Below are 13,185 nucleotides of genomic sequence, written 5' to 3' on the forward strand. Positions count from 1 at the left end.
GCATGAGCTATCTCTCTATGCCTTGGAGGTGTTGTGCTGCCCTGACTCTAGGGTTTTTTTAGTGCTGCCGGGGGGATCATACCAGACAGGCGCTTTCGCCTGTCAACGGAGAATGCAGACAGGCTCCCTCTCCTAAAAATGAACAAAGCCTGGATTAACCCACAATTTTCCACACCACCAAATGACAGTAGCACATAAATTGTTTGTAATGTTCTGTATTTTAATGATGCCCGCTAATTGTTGCCTTTCAGGGGTCTATGAATGAACCTCCTCATAATTTCTGTCTGGCTGTGCAAAAAGTACATCAACTACGCTATTAAAATATTTTCATTCAAAATGTTATGGATTCGGTGACATCCATACAGTTTAATACGGTTATTGTTGCATTACGTTGGAATGTAAAACTTTCAAAAAGCATAGAAAAATATTTCAGGATTATATTACTCATCCATAGAGTATTGTGTGCTTTCTGGCACATTTTAGTGGTGTATATATACAGTACAAAAAAGCGTTTTAAAATTTTGGCTTTTTTGCTCACAGTTCTTATATACTATTCCAGGTTGTGGGGTACATTTTTGTAATTATATAACACTATAAAAATTTTTTGCTGGATTACATTTGTCAGCCATAAAGTATTACATGTTCTTGGGTACATTTCATTGGTATATAACCCTCAAAAAATGTGTACAAAATTTTAGGCTGTGTGCACACGTTGCAGAATAAGTGCGTTTTGTCGGCTATGCGTTGAACGGACTGCATTAACGCTATGTGAACCTAGCCTAAGGACTTGGTCACATCACGGGTGTATCGTGCTTCAAAGTTTAAGCCTAGTTTTTCTGATACCTTACAGTAATCTCTATGGGTTCTTGATCCAGAGAGCATCTAGTCTCTGTGCTAGGAAAGATTAGAACATTTGTAAAATCCCATGATGTACCCAGCATGGAGGCAAAGCGAGCGTGCAGATTTTAGAACCCAGCATGCCCAATCTCTAACTGAATTGTCGTGGATTCTCTGCACAGATTTAATTCACTGCAATGCAATGTGTGAAATCCTAATTACGGCTCAAAAATCAACAACTACCTCCGCTGTCTTGTTCCTTACCTCTTAGGCAACACCTCTTAAGTCAGTGATTGGCTACAGCAGTAACATGGATATATGGCACGTGATCACTGCAGGAAGTACATTTTTTTTTTTTTTTTTTTAAATCATGGACAACCTCTTTTTAATATATTCCTTCACGTGTATTAATATATAAGCAAAATGATCTTTTATTTCAGGCTACTTGTTTAAAATTAATCATTTAATTTGATTCTCTGTCATTCCCAGGCAATCGGTTCCCTTGGAGAGCGGCCAAAGAGAACGGTACAGAAACGCGTGGAGCGGGTATGTGAATAAGGCACATAGTAAATAAGTAACATTCATTGCTGGGTGTGCTTGGGAGGGTAACCACATAAACAACCACACCCAGATTAACCCAGTAGGCTGGGGCTACACAACAAAATCACTAACTGTGATGTCGTAATGTGACACTGTGACTTGAGAAATGCATGTCTCTTTGTACCCTTAGATGAACTATAAGGGCAGGTACAGAAGAGAGCATTTTCGGTCCGAGTATGATCCGACAAAACATCGGATTGCACTTGAACCAATGTTATTTTATAGGGCAGTTCACGTGTCTGATTTTTTTTTTCTTTCTTCCTTAGACAGAGACTTCCCGAGGAACAGATCACAGCGTACCCGAGTTTGATCCAATATTTGGATCACACTGGCTATGCAAGTCAATGAGTGCGCTGAAAATATCGGACTGCTCTCAGATGACATCTGAGAGGAGTTCAATTTCAATAGACTGACAGGATGGGGAAGATAGAGAATTTTTTTCGCCAGCTTCTCCTCATCTGAGAGAATCCGATCACACTATACTGACACTTGGATCAGAGTTTGATTAGTGTGTCATTTGCATGATCGGCCCCATTCTCTAGGATGAGAGAATATAGGACCATCTGCCCCCTATTTCGCATACGTGTGCTATGTTTTTTTTAGCTAATAATGCTCGGACATATTGTTTATTGCTGTGGTAGTTTCATAGCGCTATTACATAGCGGAGTTCCTCACTGCTACAGCTCTGTACACTTCCCCTGGTAATCTGGTCCCTCACAGATATTATGTGCATCTGAGGAAGGTCTATAGGATCATGAATATTCTGTGAAGCACGGTTTTAAAAAAAACACCATTTATTCATTCTTTTATCCCGATTGCCAAGCTCTATATGTATTATATGCTGAAAATGGTCAGGGCCCTGTAAGGGCTCCAATTAGTGGTTACATCAGGGCAGTTCTATGGAGGGTCCCTGAGCTGGTCATACATCACACATCCGTTTTTCCCCATCAGTCAAAATCCGCCATTTTTCTTGGCGGATCCGTTTTTTCCCCATTGACTTGTATGGTCATCCGTTCGATCCGTTTTTTTACGGATCCGCCAAGATTTTGCCGTCCGCTGAGCAGACAGGACGGACAATGAAATGTTTTTTTCCCCGGCCGGATCCGCATTTTCTATTGCGCATGCCCGGGAGAAATGCCTGTGTCGGAAATTTAACCCTAAATTCAATTCTGGCGTCTGAAATCTCTCTCTCCCCCTCTCCCTCTCCCTCTGTCCCCCCGGGCAGCGGTTCCTTTAAAATTCTTCCTTCACTGGATCCGTTAAAACAACGGTCCGGTGCCAAACGTTGTGGTCAGTACAGGAACGGAACCGTTGTCCGCCATTTTAGCGGATTTTAAGTGACCAAAAAAACTGATGTGTGAAACAGGCCTAATGTGTTCACTGTGACCTTCTTGGTTACGGACTGGGAAATTCTTATTTTTTTTTTTAATTCTATACAGCATGTAGACAACGCAGACAGCTTTCGTCCACTCCGGCGTTCCAAGAGAAGATGGGTCCTGACAACCATAGTGCTAGAAGAAAATGACTCAGGACCTTTCCCAAAATATGCTGGAGATGTAAGAATCCATCTGAGCTGAGCTCACAATATCATGTAACGCAAACATTTACAGATGTAACAAAGGTTAACCGTGATGTATGGTAAAAAACTTACCTTGCCATTTTACCCCTCTCCTGATAATTACAAGCTGAAGGGTTTTTTTTGGGGAAGAAGCTAAAATCCAGCTCGCCGTGGATGGCATCCTGGGGGTATTCGGAGCTCGGAGGCACTGCGTCACGGTGTAGAAAAATCCAACTCAACGAATTGTGAATGCTTTAGTCACATCAAGTGCTTAAAAGGACATACAAAGTCAGCAGAGTAAGTGACATGACACGGGCCATCGACGCGTTTCAGGTAACTGTGCACCTTTAATCATGCTGCCAAGCATGTAGCAAGTAACTTCTTTTATGCTTTGTATTCAGCAAACACACCGCTGTAATAATTGGCTAATTAAATTTACATATTACAGACGTGAGCTACAATTAACAATAGAAACATACATAGAAGGTAAATGAAAAGCACTTTGGCGGAATTTAAATAGTCAGCGAATAACAATAATAAAATGATGCATGTGCGGTAGATCTGTTCCAGGATAGTAGTAAGCCGTTATGTCAGTATATATAAGTCAATATTATATAGCATTAATTTACATATCCTCAAAAGAGCTAAATGTGATATAGACTGCGGAAACATGAAATAGCACCATATACTGTAGAAACACTTTTTTGTTGTTTTTAAATTGAATATTGAAGTATAAAATGAATGATTTTCGCTGTAGTTCTGATAACATGTCTCCTCCTCACATGTAAAGTGCCATGGAAGAAATGGTGCTATAATAATAAATAATAATATGCATTTTCATATCTAATGTATTAGATGTGGGTATTAGATTATTTTAATAGGAAAATAGGGGCAAATGTAAAATGGATAAATAGTTTCAGAAAGGGAGACATGGTGGAATAATTAACCTCATAGAACAGCATGATATCTTTTCTCAAATTTAAACCATTGGGGTGCTCTAGTATTTAGCTGGAAAATCCACCATGATGACACTCTTTCTTAATGTTTTTTCCACATTGCCTCCTCAGAGAGGTTTGTGCGTTTTTTTTGGCATAAATTATTAGTGACATAAGATGAATTTGAAATCCTTGACTGAAATGTCTAGAGATTTGTGATACCTTTGTATTTTCTATATCCGTAATACAGTAGGGGAAATAATTATTTGATCCCTTGCTGATTTTGTAAGTTTGCCCACTGACAAAGACACGAACAGTCTATAATTTTAAGGGTAGGTTAATTTTAACATTGAGAGATAGAATGTGAAAAATAAAATCCAGAAAATCACATTGGATAAATTATATAAATGCATTTGTATTTTGCAGTGTGAAATAAGTATTTGATCCCTCTGACAAACAAGACTTAATACTTGGTGGCAAAACCCTTGTTGGCAAGCACAGCAGTCAGACATTTTTTGTAGTTGATGATGAGGCTTGCGCACAGGTCAGGAGGAATTTTGGTCCACTCCTCTTTGCAGATCATCTCTAAATCATTAAGATTTTGAAGCTGTCACTTGGCAACTCGGAGCTTCAACTTCCTCTATAAGTTTTCTATGGGATTAAGATCTGGAGACTGGCTAGGCCACTCCATGACCTTAATGTGCTTCTTCTTGAGGCACTCCTTTGTTGCCTTGGCTGTATGTTTTGGGTCATAGTCTTGCTGGAAGACCCAGCCACAACCGATTTTTAATGTCCTGGCGGAGGGAAGGAGGTTGTCACTCAAGACTTTATGGTACATGGCTCCATCCATTCTCCCATTGATGCGGTGAAGTAGTCCTGTGCCCTTAGCAGAGAAGCACTCCCAAAACATAATGTTTCCACCTACATGCTTGACATTGGGGACAGTGTTCCTTGGGTCATAGGCAGCATTTCTTTTCCTCCAAACATGGTGAGTTGAATTAATAGCAAAGACTTCAATTTTTGTCTCCTCTGACCGCATCACCTTCTCCAAATCACTCACAGAATAATCCAGGTGTTCATTGGCAAACTTGAGATGGGTCTGCACATGTGCCTTACTGAGCGGGGCGACCTTGCAGGTACTGCAGGATTTTAAACCTTTACGGCGTAATGTGTTACCCATGGTTTTCTTGGTGACTGTGGTCCCAGCTGCCTTGAGATCATTAATAAGTTCCCCCCCCGTGTTGTTTTAGGCTGATCTCTCACCTTCCTCATGATCAAGGATACCACAGGAGGTGAGATTTTGCATGGTGCCCCAGATCGATGTCAATTTGACGGTCATTTTGTATTTCTTCCATTTTCTTACTATTGCACCAACAGTTGTCTCCTTCTCACCCAGCATCTTACTTACGGTTGTGTAGCCCATTTCAGCTTTGTGCAGGTCTATGTTCTTGTCCTTGACATCCTAAAAAAAGCTCTTTGGTCTTGCCCATGTTGTAGAGGTTAGAGTCTGACTGATTATTTGAGTCTGTGGTCAGGAGTCTTTTATAAAGGTGACTATCTAAGACAGCTATCTTTATTGCAGATAATGAGTTGATTATGAGTGTCAAACGGGTCTGTAGGAGCCAGAACTCTTAATGGATGGTAGGGGATCAAATACTTATGTCTCACTGCAAAATGCAAATATATTTATATAATTTATACAATGTGATTTTCTGGATTTCATTTTTGTTATTCTATCCCTCACTGTTAAAATTAACCTACCCTTAAAATTATAAACTGTTCATGTCTTTGTCAGTGGGCAAACTTACAAAATCAGCAAGAGATAAAATACTTATTTCCCCCACGTATGTTTTCTGATTCTAGGCCTTAATTAACCTTTTGTGTTGCCCACATATTTTAAACGGCAAGATGTACACTCTATTATATAGATTACATTGCATGTATTGCAATTGAGAAATGTTCTGATTTGTAAATTATTTCTGAAAAATATTCAGGATTGAGAGTCCTCAGTAGTTGATACCTTTTAATGGCTAACTGAAAAGATGGTAATACATTGCAAGCTTTCGAGACTACTCAGGTCTCTTCATCAGGCTAGACTAATACAAAATCTGAAGTCACATATTTATGCATAAATTATTTCTATTACTAGAATCTGTGATATTTTGACATTTGTAAGAGTATTTCCATGTTTTGCGCTGTTGCACCACATTTGTAAAAACCTTAAGGGTATGTGCACGCGGTTCCGCAGCGTTTCTGCAGCTGCGGGTCCGCAGCAGATTCTGCTGCGTTGTACAGTACCTTTATTTCCTATGGAAATTAAAAAAAGCTGTGCATATGCTGCGGATTTTTCCGCGCGGTTTTGCTGTGGTTTACAATCCGCAGCATGTCAATTGCTTGGTGCAGAAACGCTGCAGTTTTACACCTCATCCATTATGAGGTGTAAAACCGCAGTACTTTTGTCCTGCGGATTTACCTGCGGTTTTCTCTCCAAAATCCGCACACCAAAAAAAAAGGAGCAGCCAATTAGAGGAGTCGGTTTGTGCCTCTTCTTGATATTACTCTACATCCACTCTTAATTACATTATCTATATTTGTGATCTTTTTTAAAATGGATAAGTTGCTGTAAAAAAAAAAAGACAAAAAAATTAAAATGAAGAAAACTGGCTGCTACATTGTACAACAAGTGTAGCAGGAGTATTTTTCTGGCTAGATTGAGGTCATTTTTGTTTTGAATTCCGGTCTGTTTTCCACTATTTTTTTTTTCTGTTCTATTTAACATCCAGTTATTAGCTCCTTATAGATAATCTCTCTCTGATGTTTTTTACCTATTTTATATAATTGTTTTCTGTGTTACAATTGCGTTTTTACCAAAACATGTACGGTATATACTTTTATAAATGTCAGTAGATCGCCAGCTGCTCCTCACTATGCTCCTCTCTATCAATTTCAAGGACACCATTTTCTCCACGTTCTCCTCTCTGACTGCTCTTTCACTGTATCTGTTGCTGGCTCCATTACCTCTCTTTTTTCCCTTACTGTTGGGGTTCCTGAAGTATCAGTCCTAGGCCCCCTCCTGTTCTCTTATATACTACCCCTATTAGACAAACATTCAGTAGATTTGACTTTTAGTATCATGTCTATGCTGATCACACCCATTTATACATATCTGCTCCTGACATCAAGCCTGCATTATTAGAAAACACCAGTGTGGCGTCACACTGGCCAGAAACCACATTGATTCCCACTGTACACCCACTCTTCTTTTCCTGTGGGCATAATACTACTCAGACAATACAGAGTGAGGTTAAAACCATGTGGTAATACATTACTGAACCACTAAACAGATATTAACATATAGAACAGTCCGAGCAAGTGCATAAGATGGTGCAAATAACAGAGTATCACCCTTCCTCTGGCTCGCTGGAATTAGTGCAGCTGTGACTTCGGGGCTTCAAGGGCTGATTACCGCCACCAGTGGCATCCTGCTTTTGGTGGGCACCCACAGAGAGGAGGTATCGGCAAGCTTAGGAATCTGACAGTCCATTGAGGTATGTGGCTAGATGACCTGATTGTCCCATCCTGGCTTCTCCAAACAATTTTGAAGGTTCAGTGATGATTAGTGGAGCAGATCTGTATTCTTCCAGCTGGGGCTGTGGTCTCCTAAGCTGACATCCTGTAAAATGTGAAATCTCTGTTCCTCTTGATGGTGCCATGTTGTCCTGGTAGAGTGATCCTTTATGGAGTCCTGGCTGTTGTTCTGTCAAGTCACTTGATTCTTCTTGCAGAACAATAGAAATTCCTTTTTATACCCACATCTTTGGCTCAGGTCATCATCCACAGGTCAGGGCGAGGTGGGATGAGTTTAACTCTCATTATTTGAGTATTTAATCAATCTACATAGTTCATCCTTCGTTTTGCAGGCCATCAAACTAGCTAGCCTGGTGCAATACGTAATAAACATATTCACAAAACTCTATTGTTCAATTACCCTGCGCCTATTTCATCCAAGATAACAACACAATATGCTGCAACAAACGTCAACTCAAGTGTCAACATTAAATGCTCACAGGGACAATAGTCTGTGTTTCATGATCAACCAAAGAAAAGCACATAAATTCAAAAGTCAACATAAAGAAAATAGTCTATGCTTCCTGGCCTACTGAAAATAGACTTCTGATTAAATGCTGTGTTGTCACAACTAGTGATTCTTTCCGCTGTCTCTAACATCATGTCCTCCCTCTATCTGAAACTGAACTCCTTGTGTTTCCTCCCTCCACTAACCTACCTATGTCCGATATTATTTACATGTGTAATTCTACCATTACTCCCCAGCAACGTGCCCGGTGTCTTGGGGTAATATTTAATTCAGATCCTTATGCACTACTTACATCCGATCACTCGCTCATTCATTCATGTAATCTACACGTCAAATAACCGAAAAACTGACGGCACATCAAGAACTAGTCTGAATAGGTGCATACCAAAAACAGCTTACATATCAAAATGAGAAAAATGGTTGCACTCAATTGCATTACGACATGTCAATATGAAATCTATGGAGTGTGAATAGCATAATGGCTTTGGAAATTTAGAAAAGAAACATGAGATACTTAGCACAAAATTTGGCCAAAAATTGTGAGCCCATTCACCAACGTCAAGGTAATCTCAAAATTGAATGGGTCCCTAATCTTACTGCCTAGTGTGAACATTTAGTTATTAGCCAGAGGTAAATGTTCACACTAGGCAGAAAGATGAGGGACCCATTCGATTTTGAGATTACCTTGACGTTGGTGAATGGGCTCACAATTTTTGGCCAAATTTTATGCTAAGTATCTCATGTGTCTTTTCTAAATTTCCAAAGCCATTATGCTATTCACACTCCATAGATTTCATATTGACATGTCTTAATGCAATTGAGTGCAACCATTTTTCTCATTTTGATATGTAAGCTGTTTTTGGTATGCACCTATTCAGACTAGTTCTTGATGTGCCGTCAGTTTTTCTGTTATTTGTATACTAGCTTTCTGACTGAGCACTCTGCGCTTCACCAAGCTGTGATTTTAATTACATCCAATCATTTGGTTCCTATCCTCGTATAAATATAGGCTTTATCTAGTTATTAGCCAGAGGTAAATGTTCACACTAGGCAGTAAGATTAGGGACCCATTCGATTTTGAGATTACCTTGACGTTGGTGAATGGGCTCACAATTTTTGGCCAAATTTTGTGCTAAGCATCTCATGTGTCCTTTCTAAATTTCCATATCCATTATGCTATTCACACTCCATAGATTTCATATTGACATGTCTTAATGCAATTGAGTGCAACCATTTTTCTCATCTACACGTCAAAAACATTTCTAGAATTCAACCTTAACTTTGACTCTGCAAAAACGTACTGTTGCTCTTATTCATACTCGTCTGGAGTATAGAAACTCACTGATATCGGTTTCCCTCTTGCTAAACTATCCCCCCTCCGATTTATCCTGAATGCAGCAGCCAGGATCATATTCGTCGCCAGCTGCTACACCGATGCCTCTGCTCTGTGCCAGTCGTTGCACTGGTTACCCATCTGTTACAGAGTTCAATATAAACTTATCACTCTAATCCACAAAGTGTTGCACACTGAAGCACAGCTCTACATCTCCTCCCTCATCTGTCTATAACCCTACCCATGCCCTCCATTCTGCTAATGACCCAAGATTAACATTCTCAATAATCCGAACCTCCCACTCCTGTCTTGCAGACTTCTCGCGTGCTGCACCAATTTTTGGAATGTATTATCCAGGACACTTCGATTAATTCCCAACACCCATAGTTTTAAGCATTCCCTAAAAACTAATTTCTTCAGACTGGTCTATCGCCTCAAGATACTTATCTAACTATTCCTGTTCTGCTCATACAAAATTTTCTTCAAAACCATATCATCTGTTCTCACAACTTACAGTACATGCAATTAATAGCCCTGTATCTGTACTTGTACACATACTGGTTAGTGACCGGTTCATGCATCATTATGTAAACTCCCTATTTATTACATGGATGGCTGAACCGTACAATACAAGCAATTGTTACTATCCACCTTTGGTGTCTCCCCTATTTCTTCCATAGATTGTAAGCGTGCGATCAGGGACCTCATTCCTCTTGGTATCTGTGATTATTGTTATTCTCTAATGTCTATTATTGTCTGTACAAGTCCCCTCTCTAAAAAGTAAAGAACTGTGGAATATGTTGACTCTATAAAAATAAAATTATTATTTTTTAGAGGATGCCCCCTTGTCCCCTTCACAGGTCTAAGAGTAAAAAGATCATTAGAAAGGTCTTTGTACTGTCCCCGCATATATTTATACATTGTAATAAGATCACCCCTAAGAATTCGATTTTCCAAACTAAATAACCCCAAGTGTAATAATTAGAGTTGAGCGATACCGTCCGATACTTCAAAGTATCGTATCGGATGGTATCGGCCGATCTTTAAAAAAAGTATCGGTATCGCCGATTCCGATACCGGAAGTCCCATTCAAGTCTATGGGACTTCCGGTATCGGAATAAGAAAAACCCTTTCCTGCCCTTGTACAGCCTCTCTGGGGTCTGTACGGGCCTTTCGGGGGGCTGTGCCGGCCTGCCAGGGGGTCTGTGCAGGCTCCGGTGGTCTGTGCCGGCCTGCCGGTGGTCTGTGCAGGCTCCGGGGGGCTGTGCCGGCCTGCCGGGGGGCTGTGCCGGCCTGCCGGGGGGCTGTGCCGGCCTGCCGGTGGTCTGTGCAGGCATCGTCCGATGGGACTACAAGTCCCATCTGGCGATGCCTGCTACCATGACAGTGATTGACACATTAGCCAATGATGGGACAGTAGTAGTCCCATCATCCGGCTAATGTGTTAAATGTAAAAAAAAAATAAAAAAAAAAAAAAATTACATGCTACATACATACAACATGCATACTACATACATGCTACATTCATACTACATACTACATACATGCTACATTCATACTACATACTACATACATGCTACATTCATACTACATAAATACTACATGCAACATACATACTACATATATACTACATGCATGCTACATACATACTGCATGCTACATACATACCACATATATACTACATACATACTACATGCATGCTACATGCATGCTACATGCTACATACATAACACATATATACTACATGCATGCTACATACATACTACATGCTACATACTACATATATACTACATGCATGCTACATACTACATGCTACATACATACTACATATATACTACATGCATGCTACATACATACTGCATGCTACATGCATGCTACATACATACTACATACATGCTACATACATACTACATATATACTACATACATACTACATACATGCTACATGCATGCTACATACATACCACATATATACTACATGCATGCTACATACATACTACATGCTACATACATACTACATGCTACATACATACTACATATATACTACATGCATGCTACATACATACTACATGCTACATACATACTACATATATACTACATGCATGCTACATACATACTACATGCTACATACATACTACATATATACTACATGCATGCTACATACTACATGCTACATACATACTACATATATACTACATGCATGCTACATACATACTACATGCATGCTACATACATACTACATGCTACATACATACCACATATATACTACATACATACAATACATTCATACAATACATACATAGACATACAGTACATATAACATAAAAAAAAAAGTCCCTAGTCTCACTTTATGCCATTGCTGTGTGGGAAATTTTTTTTTTTTAAGTGGCGGAGGAATACAGTGCGGAAGGATACCTACCTTCCGTCATTGGATTCCTGCAGCCCGTAGAGAACGGCAGCATCATCTGATGCTGCAGTTCTCTACCCAAGATCGTCGTGGGACACACTCGTGGACTGCTTCGGATCGTGGGTGAGTATTTTTGTGGTTTGTTATGTTAATATTTATCCCGGAAAAGACAATGGCTTCGGGGAACAATGTGACAAGTATTGGTAAGTATGTTACTCTATGTTATATGTACTGTATGTCTATGTATGTATTGTATGAATGTATTGTATGTATGTAGTATATATGTGGTATGTATGTAGCATGTAGTATGTATGTAGCATGCATGTAGCATGCATGTAGTATGTATGTAGCATGCATGTAGTATGTATGTAGCATGCATGTAGTATGTATGTAGCATGCATGTAGTATGTATGTAGTATGTATGTAGTATGTATGTAGCATGCAGTATGTATGTAGCATGTATGTAGTATGTATGTAGTATATATGTAGTATGTATGTAGCATGCATGTAGTATGTATGTAGCATGCATGTAGTATGTATGTAGTATTTTTTTTTTTTTTTTTTTTTTTTTAACATTTAACACATTAGCCGGATGATGGGACTACTACTGTCCCATCATTGGCTAATGTGTCAATCACTGTCATGGTAGCAGGCATCGCCCGATGGGACTTGTAGTCCCATCGGACGATGCTTGCACAGACCCCCGGACATCAGCACAGCCCCCCGGCAGGCCGGCACAGCCCCCCGGCAGGCCGGTACAGACCCCCACAGGGTGCACAGACCACCGGCAGGCCGGCACAGCCCCCCGGCAGGCCGGTACAGACCCCGGGCAGTCCACACAGCCCCCCGGCAGGCCGGCACAGCCCCCCGGCAGGCCGGCAGAGACCCCCGGAAGGCCCGAAATGACGGCGCATCATGATGCGCACACACCGCGCATCATGATGACGTCAGGCCGTCAATCAACTGAACTTCCGATTCCGATGCCGAATTCCGATATTGAAAAAATATCGGAAGTCGGTATCGGAATTCCGATACAGCAAGTATCGGCCGATACCCGATACTTGCGGTATCGGAATGCTCAACACTAGTAATAATCTGTCATGGTATTGTAGACTCCCCAGTTCCCTAATAACCTTGGTCGCTCTTCTCTGCACCCGCTCCAGTTCAGCTATGTCTTTCTTATACACCGGAGACCAGAACTGTATGCAGTATTCTAAGTGTGGTCGCACTAGTGACTTATATAGAGGTAAAATTATGTTCTCCTCATGAGCATCTATGCCTCTTTTAATGCATCCCATTATTATATTTGCCTTTGCAGCAGCTGCCTGACACTGGCCACTAAATGTGAGTTTGTCGTCCACCCATACACCCAGGTCTTTTTCAGTGACAGTTTTGCCCAGTGTGTTACAATTAAGCGCAT

General features: G+C 40.4%; 1 protein-coding gene across 1 annotated transcript in view; it reads left to right on the forward strand.

The window, feature by feature from the left end:
• Positions 1-13,185, forward strand: part of LOC141096087 (cadherin-like protein 26) — a 128,542-nt gene that overhangs the window by 61,767 nt on the left and 53,590 nt on the right. Inside the window, exons 2-3 of the mRNA XM_073582493.1 lie at positions 1,327-1,383; positions 2,877-2,993. Of these exons, the coding sequence (XP_073438594.1) occupies positions 1,327-1,383; positions 2,877-2,993 (174 nt within the window). The remainder of the gene's footprint in view (positions 1-1,326; positions 1,384-2,876; positions 2,994-13,185) is intronic.

This window comes from Dendrobates tinctorius, unplaced genomic scaffold (genome assembly GCF_039654945.1).
Source record: "Dendrobates tinctorius isolate UK_male_01 unplaced genomic scaffold, ASM3965494v1 ptg000071l, whole genome shotgun sequence".
NCBI lineage: Eukaryota > Metazoa > Chordata > Amphibia > Anura > Dendrobatidae > Dendrobates > Dendrobates tinctorius.